At 34.7% G+C, this 13,813-nt stretch overlaps 2 protein-coding genes across 8 annotated transcripts; one reads left to right on the top strand and one right to left on the bottom strand.

The window, feature by feature from the left end:
• Positions 1-119: 119 nt before the first annotated feature.
• LOC101208751 lies at positions 120-2,515 on the bottom strand. Its single transcript, XM_004151186.3, has 2 exons — positions 1,611-2,515; positions 120-511 (listed from the first exon to the last, which is right to left on the bottom strand). The coding sequence occupies exons 1-2, from the start codon at positions 1,993-1,995 to the stop codon at positions 495-497; spliced, it is 402 nt and encodes a 133-aa protein (XP_004151234.1). The 5' UTR covers positions 1,996-2,515; the 3' UTR covers positions 120-494.
• Positions 2,516-4,942: 2,427 nt separating this feature from the next.
• On the top strand, positions 4,943-10,798 carry LOC116404765. 7 transcript variants are annotated; one of them, XM_031888176.1, is made up of 7 exons: positions 4,943-5,423; positions 8,724-8,797; positions 9,434-9,442; positions 9,530-9,676; positions 9,762-10,073; positions 10,147-10,290; positions 10,374-10,798. In XM_031888176.1, the coding sequence occupies exons 1-7, from the start codon at positions 5,357-5,359 to the stop codon at positions 10,656-10,658; spliced, it is 1,038 nt and encodes a 345-aa protein (XP_031744036.1). In that variant the 5' UTR covers positions 4,943-5,356; the 3' UTR covers positions 10,659-10,798. The 7 variants fall into 7 exon arrangements, with proteins under 7 accessions (XP_031744036.1, XP_031744032.1, XP_031744037.1 ...); XM_031888177.1 differs by having other exon boundaries at positions 4,944-5,454; XM_031888178.1 differs by lacking the exon at positions 4,943-5,423 and adding an exon at positions 5,712-6,320.
• Positions 10,799-13,813: the final 3,015 nt, after the last annotated feature.

Below are 13,813 nucleotides of genomic sequence, written 5' to 3'. Positions count from 1 at the left end.
AAATATTCCCAAACATTAATAGGAAACTGATACCTGAGAGGCTATAGACCAAGATTTTCTCTGAAAGATGAAACCTCCCTCCAGATTCCAAAGAAAGCAGAAAGCAACACCATGAAAAAGGCATCGTAACAACGAAGCTGTCAATTTCGATATCGTTTTCCTTTTTTTCTTTGATTGATTGCCTAACAGGCATTTCAAACCGTGGCAGTTACATAATATATATGATCAAAAAACTTGAAGAAAGCAATGGAAGAAATGGACTGAAAACAGTCTCAAAAGTAGGAAGATTCTTAACACAATTGTCACACCCACAACTTTAAAAAAACAACAAACTGTGGTAAACAATTCAAACTTCATCTTCTTGCCTATATATTTCTAGAGGCAGCACCATTCATTCACAAGGGCATCTTTACTCTGATTCTTCTATAGGCCCCGCGCGCTCCATCCTCTGGTAAGTAATTCACCTGTCTGGTTGAACCAAGTTTTCTTCATATTTACATTTGTTTCCAACCTGCAAAAACAACAATAACAAATAAACGAAGTTCGTAACCAATAATCCTCAAAGCACCATTCTAACAAAAACACATTTTTTTTTTATAAGAATCCAACCTTTAACCGAACCAAAACAATTGAAAAAATGTACAAGAGCATACAACAAACATACCCACAGAATAATCAAATTACAGATATTGAAAAATTTTGCTTAAGGACTTCGAACATGAACAGCTATAACTTATAAGTCTGCAACCATGTTCGTAAGTATGCTTACAATACAGAGCCGAGGCATATAATTCAGTTCATGTTACAAGAAACGACCTAATGTCCTTCAAATACCAGAGACGGATAAAAATTCAAAGCAAACCAAGTACGGGAAATACTAAAAATTCAAGAAAGATGATTGTATATACACACAAAACACCCAAATGCGAAAAATTTAAGCTTTCTAATACTTGGCGTCAACTTGGAGTTTTGAGTCCATTGATGTTAAGTATGAGAAACTAATTGCCAATATATCCTATAGGCAACAAATATATTTTTGCACTCGATAATAAACTACCCTGGCTAGATTTTCCTTTCACTCGTATAGTGTCGGAAGATGGTAAATTACTTGTTCACAAGTAATTAAGCAAGATAGAAATGAATCTGGCACAACCAGAAACAGAGGCCTATGAAAACCCAGGTTTATATATGCGCGTTCATTGAGAAGATAGCAAACCTTCATTAAGAAAATCAAGAAAACAAAGCAAACATTAATTTACAGAGAACAAATTCTCAAGTTATTGAACAAGATACAACCAAAATTTCTTCTTCTTCCTCTTCTTCTTCTCTTATTTTTCTGTATTGGGGGTATCTAGACCACCTTTGCACACAGCCACATCACTACCGAATCTTACAATCATTAAAGAAAATTTAGATACATAAGCATACACAAATGTTTAGATTGAGACATCAACTATAATTTTGAACCAGCAAGAGGAAGAGCATAAGTATCCTTGAGAGCATTCAGACATACAGACAATATGCATAAATTAATGATATCCAACGTAAAGGAAGAAGATTCGAATCAAATCCAATAAAAACAGGGAAACAGAGCGAGATAAGCAGCTGACCATGAAAATCTTTCCGAGGCGTTGGAGCTGTAAAACAACAAATTAAAGAGCGACCCAACATAGAGAGGCTAGAGACAATGCCAACCACATAAAAAATCATCACCAAAACAAGAATCCAAGGCATCAACATGAAGCCAAGGAAGAAAGTAACCGATCCACAAAGCATCAAAGCCAAAGAAATCCCCAAAAGCAAAGCCGCAAATCCAGCTGGGGTCATCTGAGAAGAAGGCAAAATTCTCGAGGACGACGAAGTAATAGCAGAAGACAATTCCAAAACATGATCGGAAAAGGGCACGGGAGGAGGCGGTGATCGTAGAATTTTCAAAAGCAGAGAGGAAATCTCATAAAAAACCCCAGATCGGGGATCTTGTCGGGCCATAATCATCAAAAACAGAAAAGACCCAGAAGAGAAAACGCAAAAATCAAACGAAACAACCTCCGATGACGGCTGGAAGCGAGGGAAATGAATGAATTGGGAGGGAAAAAAAAACAGAGGTGGTGTTGAGAAGTGGATAAGTATGAACAGTGATTGAAAGAGAAAGGTTAGATTCCCAAGAAGAAGAAATTAAAAAGGGAAGTGGGGAGGTGTGTGTGCGTTGTGTGTGTGAAAACTGAAAATGGTATTAGAGGAGAGGAATCCGAGTCCCAGTTGAATGGAGTTTTCTCGGATTAAGTTTTGTTCGGATGCAGAGAAAGCAAAATAAAAGAAAGAGAGAGAGAGAGAGCAGAATTATCCGTACCGACGATCGAGGAAGCTAAATGTGGAAGAAAGGGAAAGAGAGGATGGAGTTGACGTGCCGGAGAGCAGGTAATCCGGATTCTACAAATGTCCGAATCATATGGCCTATGGGACCTTATCTATCTATATCTTCAACAAACTCAAAAGTATGAACACTCCCAATTATAATACAAAAAAAAAATCAATAACCTCCCCCACATTCAATTTTATTTACTTATACTTAAACTCTACCATTTTGGTCCACTGAGGGCGCAGTCCTCGCTACGTCATTATTCATTCTTGAGGTAACGTTTTGATGGTTGCCCTTGCCTTGCTGCTAAGTTATGTCTGATGTTGAAGAAGCCATGACCCTTGGATCTATAGCATTTTCAACCACGAAGAAGACGAAGAAGAAGAAGAAGCTATATATATTATATACATATGGGATCATATTTTATTATAAATTTGTTTATGACACACCTCAAAGTCAATATTGTTGATTGATAGCACATTGTTAGAATTTGAATCCTTTCATATTCAACACATTACATTTGTCCCTTTCTTCTTCTTTAAATACATATAAACATTTCTTTCTTTTTTCTTTTTTCTTCTTTTTTTCTCCATTATTATATCATATTGCATCAGTATTTTTAAATTATATTTTAATCACCAGGTTGATTTTTGTTATAGAATTTTAATGTACTATATTAATCTTGTGTGTGATTTAAAATTCAATTTTGGTCTTCTTTATTAACAATTTTTTTTTTTTGTTCTTATACAATCGTTCCAAATTTCACCTCATATTTTCAAAATTGATTATGAAAATGTAATATATATTTTTAAAAAACAAACAGGAAACTAAAATCGACTAAATTTAATATTTGTATTTATTCACAGTATATAGAGACTAAGTTTAAATGTCCAAAATTGTATACTACTTATGGAAATCAAATTATACAAAAAGATCTAAATAAAGTTAAAAAGGTAATTATGTATTTTATTTAAAGAATTGTTTTTAAATATAGGAAAATGAGATAATTTATATATAAATATGATACCATTTTTGACAATATTTACAAATATAACAAAATTTTGGTTTTGCAAAATGTAATAGAATGGAGAGACTTTAACAAATACTAATAGATGTTTATGTGAGTAAGTCTATCATATACAAATTTTTTTGTTATTGTATTTGTAAATATTTACAACACATTTGTTATTTAAAATGATTTATTAATTTGTTATTTGTTTTGGTAGATTTTTTTTTTAAAAAAAAAAACTAAGACTTACCAATGTTTAATTTACTGATTTGGTAATATGAGCTTAACTAACTAGTTATTTTATATATTATTTACTAAATGATTGGAAGGAAAGAAAAATGATTTAGTGAAAGTGTATTGAAACACTTTGCATTTAAATAATTCTTATAAGAATTGTTTAGATGAATATAACTCTATGAATATCACTATGAACTAAAATCTGTTTTCTTTTAACTTATAAAAGTATTACTTAAATTTTTGTTTGGATTCAAACTTTAAAAAATGATTGTCAAATATTTAAAATTAATTTTTAATTATTACGTTTCGTTTAAAAATTATCAAATTTTGTCTTATATTTAAAAACTACTTAATCAATTAATTATAATAAATATATTTTTATTCATTATTTTGAATTTGTTTTAAAAAAAGATTTGGCCACACAAATGGTTGCTGAAAAACTGTCATCGGAAAGAGTAGCCGATGATGGTCATTAAAAAATGGTGATTTGGTCGTCAAAATTGATCAGAGGGTTCACAACGAAGTTGGGATGAAGCGGGAGACACTCTCCGTCCTTGTCTCCACTATCGTGTCCCTGTTTTAACATGTGTTGATAGTAAAAGTGATTTTATTCATGTCAAAATTACTTCCAAACACATTTTTAAAAATTGTGAACTAAATGAATGTCTAGAAACAAAGCGAAAGTTTAGATATATAAACTTATTTTTTTAAAAAAAATTGTAATGATATGTCAAAAGTTTGAATAATATGTCTGACTATAAATTTTGTAAAAGGAAAAAAAAAGAGAGAAAATATTAATTTATATTCTTAGATCTTTCGAGCTTTATTCGTTGTGCTATATCAATTTAAATTCCGATCAAATAATGTAAACATTCAAATTTTTATAAGTATCAATTTAAGTTTTACCCTTTTGCATGTGTATTCAAATAAAGCATAATGTATGATTTAAATTGATAAAATTTATGATTTAAATTAATGGAATGGTAAAGCTTTACTCCTAAATTAATATATTTTAAATTGATACAATTATTAATTTAGAAGTAGAGGGAAAATAAGTTTGGAGTAAAAATGTTGGTATGAAAAAAGATTGATGAGGTAGGACACTAACGTGGCATCTCAACGGTCAAATCTAAGGTAGTATTTGGCCAAACAAATCTGTGAGTGACACGTGGGGAACGAATCTACGAACAAATATTTATCCAACGTTATAGAATAGGAATGAAGATATTAGTTTTTTCTAATTTTAATTTTCAATTTTTTAAAATGGTGGTTTTTGTGTGGGGAGAAGGAGAAGAGAGAAGGGGTTGGATACATAAAAGCTGTGCATTGTCTTTTATATATACAAATATCTAAAACACTAAAAAAGATAAGTGAATATGAGATTGGGAATTCTTTTTTTTTGTTCTTTCACCTCCTGCTTGGCATTGTTGCATTGATCCCTCGAAACGGTGGCCGATTCCGATTACACACTTTCGGTGCTTTTTGTTACTATTGTTATTATTATCTCTTTCTCCATATAAATTCTTCATTCTTCTTTGTGTTCTTCTTCTTCTTCTTCTTCTTCTTCTGCCGCTGCTGCATGTTTTAATTCACAGGAATCCTTCTTCACCCAAAAGGTTATGTAATCATCCATCCATTTTTCATCATTCTTTTCTTATTTTTCATTTTTTTCTCCGACACATTTGATTTCTCCATTACCCTTCAGATCTGAGTACTGTTCTTTCTAAAATCTAATTTCATTTTCTTTTTTTATGATTTTTATATGCTTTGAGTTTGCTGGGTTTCTTTCTCAATCGACGGAGGAGGAGGAGGAAGAAGGTACGGAAAGAGGCACAAAAAATCAAACAATGTATTACAATAATCCTTTTTGTACCTTACTCTTTTTATATTCTTTTACCCTTTCCTTTAAGATGTATGAACTCTTAATTCCTTATCATAATGTGTTTATTGCCTGATTTGAAATTGATTTATTGTCATTATATTGCTATAATTTTATAATAGTATGACAAAGAGAAACAAATTGTAAAAATTAAAAATGGTTGCGTACATGGGTTGTTGAAGGTAAAAAATAATATAATCATAAAAAGAAACAAATCATATTTTCTTTTAGAAGAAATTTATAGGATATATTGAATTTTTTCTTTACTAATTAAATTTCCCATATCATCGTAGATACAAAGTGATTTGGTAGTAAGAAATCACAATGTTTTTAGATAGTGTGTGTGTATGTATATATATTACTAAGAAAGAGGAGTCCATCTTTAGAAACAAAGGAAAAAGAATCAAGGGGAATTGACAAAAATAGGCCAAAAATGGGGTAGAAATAGAGTTTTAGGATTGATTGTAGAAAAGTTGAGATTTAGGATAAATTGGAGGTGAAATGACGAAAATACCCTCTTTTATTTTCCTTCCTCTTTTCTTCTTTTTCCTTTTCTTCAACCCGAAGACAGAAGGCCGTTCAAAAGAAAAACGTAAACTCGCATTTGAACTCTCCCGCGTCTGCAGTTACCCTCTTCAACTCTCTCCCGCCTCCGGTGAACGTTTTTCTCTTCCGTCCATTTCTTCTCCACTTCCATCCATTTCTTCTTCACGACTCTCCGCTATATTTTCCGATTTCAACTTGTTCACCGAACGTCTCCATTTCTTCTGCACGGGTCTCCATTTCGACTTCATCTCCGGCGGACGCTTCTCCACTTCCATCCATTTCGATTTCAGGTTTGTTTTCACCGGACCTCTCCATTTCTTATCCACTCCTCTACATTGGCAGTGCCGTATCCATCATCTTTGAAGTCAAGTGAGTAATAAAATCTCAGTTTTTTTTTTAGAGTTAGTCTGTTGTAGCTTATTTATTATTACAGTATTCCATCTTGTTTGTTTAAGTTGTCTGTTAAGATGTGAGTTTTTTTTTTTTGGCACATTTTGGAGAAGAAATGCATGTCATATGCACACAGACATAGAGAACCGTGGGAGCCATTCTGTTTTTAGGAAGAAAAACCATTTCCTTTGCAATGTACTGTAATAATAGAAAAACCATACCTTGGAGTTTAGAACTTGAATTCGAACATATATTTGGTATCCCATATAAACTCTGCAAAGTTACCAGTACAATAGATATGTGCTAAACATGCATTCTAAATATTGTATTCTAAAGACATTATCATAAGCTGCATTGTTGAAAGACCATTTCCTTTGCCTTGAAGTTTTCCATCATCTCTCACCTATCAGCACCTATCTCTCACCTTCCAAAATTTTGAGTAGAAGTCCCAATATAAGAGTGTTAACTTCCTAAACCGTTTAGAATGCATGTTTAGCTAGTCTACTAGGTGTTAAGGCTATAGGGTTAGCAATTGTATTAGACTTAGCAACTTTGCCTTGAAGTTTTCCATCATCTCTCACCTATCAGCACCTATCTCTCACCTTCCAAAATTTTGAGTAGAAGTCCCAATATAAGAGTGTAAACTTCCTAAACCGTTTAGAATGCATGTTTAGCTAGTCTACTAGGTGTTAAGGCTATAGGGTTAGCAATTGTATTAGACTTAGCAACTTTGCCTTGAAGTTTTCCATCATCTCTCACCTATCAGCACCTATCTCTCACCTTCCAAAATTTTGAGTAGAAGTCCCAATATAAGAGTGTAAACTTCCTAAACGGTTTAGAATGCATGTTTAGCTAGTCTACTAGGTGTTAAGGCTATAGGGTTAGCAATTGTATTAGACTTAGCAACTTTGCCTTGAAGTTTTCCATCATCTCTCACCTATCAGCACCTATCTCTCACCTTCCAAAATTTTGAGTAGAAGTCCCAATATAAGAGTGTAAACTTCCTAAACGGTTTAGAATGCATGTTTAGCTAGTCTACTAGGTGTTAAGGCTATAGGGTTAGCAATTGTATTAGACTTAGCAACTTTGCCTTGAAGTTTTCCATCATCTCTCACCTATCAGCACCTATCTCTCACCTTCCAAAATTTTGAGTAGAAGTCCCAATATAAGAGTGTTAACTTCCTAAACCGTTTAGAATGCATGTTTAGCTAGTCTACTAGGTGTTAAGGCTATAGGGTTAGCAATTGTATTAGACTTAGCAACTTTGCCTTGAAGTTTTCCATCATCTCTCACCTATCAGCACCTATCTCTCACCTTCCAAAATTTTGAGTAGAAGTCCCAATATAAGAGTGTAAACTTCCTAAACCGTTTAGAATGCATGTTTAGCTAGTCTACTAGGTGTTAAGGCTATAGGGTTAGCAATTGTATTAGACTTAGCAACTTTGCCTTGAAGTTTTCCATCATCTCTCACCTATCAGCACCTATCTCTCACCTTCCAAAATTTTGAGTAGAAGTCCCAATATAAGAGTGTAAACTTCCTAAACGGTTTAGAATGCATGTTTAGCTAGTCTACTAGGTGTTAAGGCTATAGGGTTAGCAATTGTATTAGACTTAGCAACTTTGCCTTGAAGTTTTCCATCATCTCTCACCTATCAGCACCTATCTCTCACCTTCCAAAATTTTGAGTAGAAGTCCCAATATAAGAGTGTTAACTTCCTAAACCGTTTAGAATGCATGTTTAGCTAGTCTTCTAGGTGTTAAGGCTATAGGGTTAGCAATTGTATTAGACTTAGCAACTTTGCCTTGAAGTTTTCCATCATCTCTCACCTATCAGCACCTATCTCTCACCTTCCAAAATTTTGAGTAGAAGTCCCAATATAAGAGTGTAAACTTCCTAAACGGTTTAGAATGCATGTTTAGCTAGTCTACTAGGTGTTAAGGCTATAGGGTTAGCAATTGTATTAGACTTAGCAACTTTGCCTTGAAGTTTTCCATCATCTCTCACCTATCAGCACCTATCTCTCACCTTCCAAAATTTTGAGTAGAAGTCCCAATATAAGAGTGTAAACTTCCTAAACGGTTTAGAATGCATGTTTAGCTAGTCTACTAGGTGTTAAGGCTATAGGGTTAGCAATTCTATTAGACTTAGCAACTTTGCCTTGAAGTTTTTCATCATCTCTCACCTATCAGCACCTATCTCTCACCTTCCAAAATTTTGAGTAGAAGTCCCAAGATGCTAGTGCATCCATGTTAAGTAAGTCTCTTATGCAATTATATTTAATTAGTTTTTTTTTTTTATGCAGGTCTCAGTATGGCTTCGACATCAACTAACGGTCCCATGTACAAGATTGACCCTGCTCATCATTTTCAGTCTATAGTAAGTAGTTTAGCACATTTAGAAAACAGTACACGTACAATAAAGGCTAAATTGAAACCGGATCAATTAACCTTATTTAGAAATACAAAGTTCGGCCACTTTTTGGATCTGAATATAATCTTTAATGGGCCGCTCATCCACTACTTATTGTTAAGAGAGGTGGAAGATGAAAGGGTTGATCACATAAGTTTCAAGATAGGAGAAGTCGTGTGCAGTTTTGGAAGGAGAGAATTTAATATGATGACGGGTCTATGGAGTTCTCAACCAGAGCCTATTGATTTGGTTGGGAATAGTAGGTTGTTGGAGAAGTTCTTCGAACAAAAAAAGTGTATTTATATAAGTGACTTAGAGGACACATTTGTGGAATACGAGGGGGATGACGATGACGATGACATAGTTAAATTAGCTCTAGTTTACTTTATAGAGATGTCATTGTTAGGAAAAGATAGGCGGACGAAAGTGGACCGAACTTTATTTAGGATTGCAGATGATTGGACCACATTTAACAATTACGATTGGGGAGGGTTGGTTTTTGGACGTACACTTTCTGCCTTAAAACGAGCCTTGGACATGCAACATGCCAAGGGAAAGAATAAATCAACTAAGACAAAATATACTGTCATGGGATTTCCGCAGGCGTTACAGGTATGTTACTTTACTTCCTATGCACATATTTATATATACATATATCTTGGGACACTTGCTAAACTTGTTTTGTTGAACATGGAATAGGTTTGGGCATATGAGTCTATACCAACCATCACTGAATGTGGTGTACATAAAGTAAGCAACGATGCAATACCACGAATGCTGAGGTGGGTGTGCGAACTATCGCCGAAGTCTCATGTCCTACAGAGGCAGGTGTTTGACTCACCAATGGTAAGTATCAACAAACAGTAACTTACCGAATGCATGACTTTGTTCCTTTATGTTTTGACTAACTAACTACATTTCCACTTTGTAGTTCTTAATTAACGTGGTAATTGAGATGATGCCTGAAGAGGAGGAGCATCTAAGAATGTCTTCAGGGGAACTTGTTGAGAAAACTCATCCATATAACACCGTTTCTGAGAAGAATGGTGATTCAAAACGACCAGGAGAAGCTAGTAATGATGACAATGACTGCAAAAAGAGTAAGAAAAAGAAGAAGTGGAAGTCTAAGATGAAAGAAGTTGTTCGAAAACTCAAATATCGAGTAGCGGTTCTCGAGAATGAACGTGAAAGCCTAAAATCAATGCTGTCGACTATATTGAAACACCTTGAAGTTCAAAAAAAGGTTAGGAATCAAAGTTTGTTTAACATTTTCAAAGTTTGTTTAACGTTACCAATACATTTTGACATTTCCAAAGGGTGAAGAAGGAGACTGCACGGGAGTTGAAGGTCATGATGCCCAGACCGAAGATGTTGACACACCCGGTACACCTTCTTGGTTGAGGATGCCCAAGGAGGATGACACAAGTGATGGGGTGAAACATGTTGAACGTCAAAAGCAGGTTAGGAATCAAAGTTCTGTAGTGGGGTGAAAATCATCCTTACTAATGCTTTATCCTTAGTAATGCATTTTGACCTTCCATAGGGTGTCGAAGCAAACCGCACGGAGGATGACACAATGGATGAGTTGGATAAGAAGGTTCATATTCATTCGGAGGAGCCAGTAGACGTCGTTGACGATTTGAACGAGGAAATTGGAGTAAAAAGTCTTACTTATTTTGATTCAGACGTCATGGAAATAGAACCATTATCCACTGAACGACCACATGTTCGGCCCGCACGTAGCAAGCGTGCAAGTGTATACTTGTCAACCCCCTTCACAGCTTTAGATAAACGGCCTCCGAATATGCTGCCAACAAACATTCATTAGTGTAATAGTTAGCACATAAGCTATAAACATTTATATTGCGATCCCGTGCAACAGCAATGGCATGTGCGCATGGTAGTTGCTCAGCTTGAAACTCCTTACAAGTGCACTCTTGAGTATGAAGATTTATGACCTCCTCTTTATCTAAATCTTTAACATGGAATTGGTAACAATCAATTGGGTTGACTTTCATTGTCAAAGCTCGTTCTTGTTTCTTTTGTAGAACTAACTCTGCCCATTTAGTCAATGTAGACGTCACTTTAATGCCTTCTTCTCGACGCTCCCAAAACCAACGTTGTAGCAAAGCTCGAACATGTTCAAGGAATGAAGCAATAGGCAAATCTCTAGGTTCTTTCAGTATAGAATTCATGGACTCTGCTATATTTGTTGTCATCATATTATATCGTCTTCCTGGACAGTGAAAACGAGACCAACGTGTTATTCCAACATCGTTTAAATATTTTCCTGAATCATTAGGAAATGCAAGAATACTTCTCCACGCTTCTGAGAACGTTGATTCACGGTATGTTCTAGATGCATTGTAAAACAAAGTAGCTATAGTGTCATTCTTGTATTTATCATTCAAATTTTGAGTCAAGTGTTGGACACAAAGTCCATGGAATGCGGAGGGAAAAACCGATGCAATACACTTAGAAAAACATGTTTTTCGATCTGTCACGAAGCCTAGATTAGGCACCTCTCCTATTGCACCTTTCAATTTCTCTAAGAACCACTGTATTGAAGCATCTGTTTCTCTGTCCACCACTCCAAAGGCAAGAGGATAAATTTGATTGTTACCATCCAAGCAAACAGCAACTATCAACTGACCCCGATATTTGTTCTTAAGGAATGTTCCATCCATGACTATAACCGGTCTAATGCAGTTTAAGAATCCTCGAACACATGGACCAACAGCCATAAAAAGATATTTGAAGAAACGATTATCTTCAAGTTCCATGTGAAATATTGTACCTACATTTGCAAGTTTGAGAGCTTCACCATATCTAAGCAATAGATTATATGACTCTTCAGGACACCCGCGCACTCGTTCATACGCATTTTCTCTAGCGCGCCATGCTTTTTCATAACTCATATTTATGCCATAGTCTTGCCTCATGTCTTCTATGATATCACGCGGTTTGTATAGACGACCGACTCCCTTGAACTTTGACTTTATTAATTCTCCAACAACCCAAGATTTTGCTTGCCTATGGTCACGATTCAAAACGTCAAGAGAACACGAATGAACTTTGACATACTTTTTAATCTTAAATATATTTGAATCCTTCAATCTCATCGCTCGCAGTCTCCAACCACACTTGTTGTCAATGCATCTAACAAAGAGAACCTCTTTTGTAGACTTTTTTACTACAAACTGAAAATTTTTTTTCATTGCCAAGACACTTAATCTCATTGACAAATCTTTTTTGGAAAAAAATATTTGTCCTACATCAAACTCCTCACTTGTAGAGCTTTCTTCGGACCAATCATTCATGTCTGTCTTCAACTTTTGGCTAGAAGAGCTGTAACGAACTTTAGATTTTCCTTTGCAATCTTTTGTAGGACCATCTCTATGTTGTGGGATGTCAAATGATTCACTATTCATCTCTACTGGCTCCCATGTAAAAGTCTCATCTTTCGAATCATATGACTCATATGATTCCCATATAGCCGAAGTGGTCCCTATCACGTTATCACACAAGCCAACTTCAACTTCACGAACATGGACTTCATTCTCATTTAATGTATCCATTACAATTGGAGGATGAGGGTTTAAGTTATGAGCTTGGTTGCTGCCAGATACTGAATTGTAATCTTTGCTTAACACTTTTTTGCTTTGATTACTTTTAGGCTCAAATGAGACGTATAAAGGGACCTTTAATGGATTTTCACTAAGAAGATAAAACTTCAAATCACGGTCATTGCTTAACTCAAATGTAGGAGCTTCGTGTTCCACTTTTATCTCATATATGCATCTTATCATTACGTCGAACTTTGAAGGGTCAACTTCTGCAAGGTCATATAATTCTGCCTGTAAATCTTTATGTGTTATTTCTTTACTGACAACGATGCCTTTTAACATGCCTCCTTCGTATTTTCTTCGCCTCTCATCCCACATACCACCGTAACGCACTAACATGGGAATATGTGACATCCTTAAACCACCTTATACTTTTCAATTGCTGCAAAAAATGATTTGAAGTTAGCATTTGACATATCACATAAACAAAGTTTATTAAAAAACAGTAGGTAAATACTAAATAAAACGTGCATAGTCACACCCTACATGTTTACGATCTTGACAGCTACAAAATGTTTAGGATATTGCGAGATACAAAAAAACAATAGCTAAAAGTCACCCTAAATCAATTCATTTCAGATTAAACATTTCAATTTAAGAACCTGCAAGATGTCTGCGAGATGTTTGCGAGATGTCTACCAGATGTTTGCGAGATAAAATAATAATAATGATAAATTGCTAACATCATTTGAAACATCTATAAAGCAACCTTAAATCAACCCTAAATCAACTTGAAACAATAAAAAATAATATTTGATTTATACATTTAAGATGCAAAAATATATATACATATAACACAACACAATTCAGATTCGGATTTAAAAATTAAAACAAACCACAATGCGTGAGATGTTCGCCGGAGTAGATGATGAACGACACCGGAGTAAAGCGGAAAGTTGACAAACTTTTGAGAGAGGAGAAGAATCGCAAATGAGTTTTTCTTTTTTCTTTTTCCTTTACATAATCTATGAGAAGGAGGAGAAATGCTTCTTTTTTCTTTACGTAATCTATGAGACTGCAAGAGAAGGATTCTTCTTTTTTTTTCCCTTTACGTAATCTATGAGGAGAGGAGAAGAAGGCTGCGTTCGCAATTCTGTTTTTTTTCTTCAGGTGAATGACATTGAAGAGAGAGAGAGAGGGGTTGGAAAAGAAGAGAAGAGCAAATGTGAATTAAAATTAAAAGAGGGTATTTTCGTCATTTCACCTCCAATTTATCCTAAATCTCAACTTTTCTACAATCAATCCTAAAACTCTATTTATACCCCATTTTTGGCCTATTTTTGTCAATTTCCCAAGAATCAAGTGTCACTTCCAATTGTCATGTCCAAACAAATCTGACCTGTGACCATATCAAAAG

Source organism: Cucumis sativus, chromosome 6, assembly GCF_000004075.3.
Source record: "Cucumis sativus cultivar 9930 chromosome 6, Cucumber_9930_V3, whole genome shotgun sequence".
Lineage (NCBI taxonomy): Eukaryota > Viridiplantae > Streptophyta > Magnoliopsida > Cucurbitales > Cucurbitaceae > Cucumis > Cucumis sativus.
This window is presented reverse-complemented; position numbering and strand designations above follow the sequence as displayed.

Bases quoted from the DNA above. Each gene is read 5' to 3' on its own strand.
- LOC101208751 (XM_004151186.3), bottom strand. From the start codon at position 1,995: ATGATTATGGCCCGACAAGATCCCCGATCTGGGGTTTTTTATGAGATT.
- LOC116404765 (XM_031888172.1), top strand. From the start codon at position 5,357: ATGATTTTTATATGCTTTGAGTTTGCTGGGTTTCTTTCTCAATCGACG. The intron at 9,443-9,529 runs GTATGTTACTTT...AACATGGAATAG, and splicing joins GATTTCCGCAGGCGTTACAG to GTTTGGGCATATGAGTCTAT. The intron at 9,677-9,761 runs GTAAGTATCAAC...TCCACTTTGTAG, and splicing joins AGGTGTTTGACTCACCAATG to TTCTTAATTAACGTGGTAAT.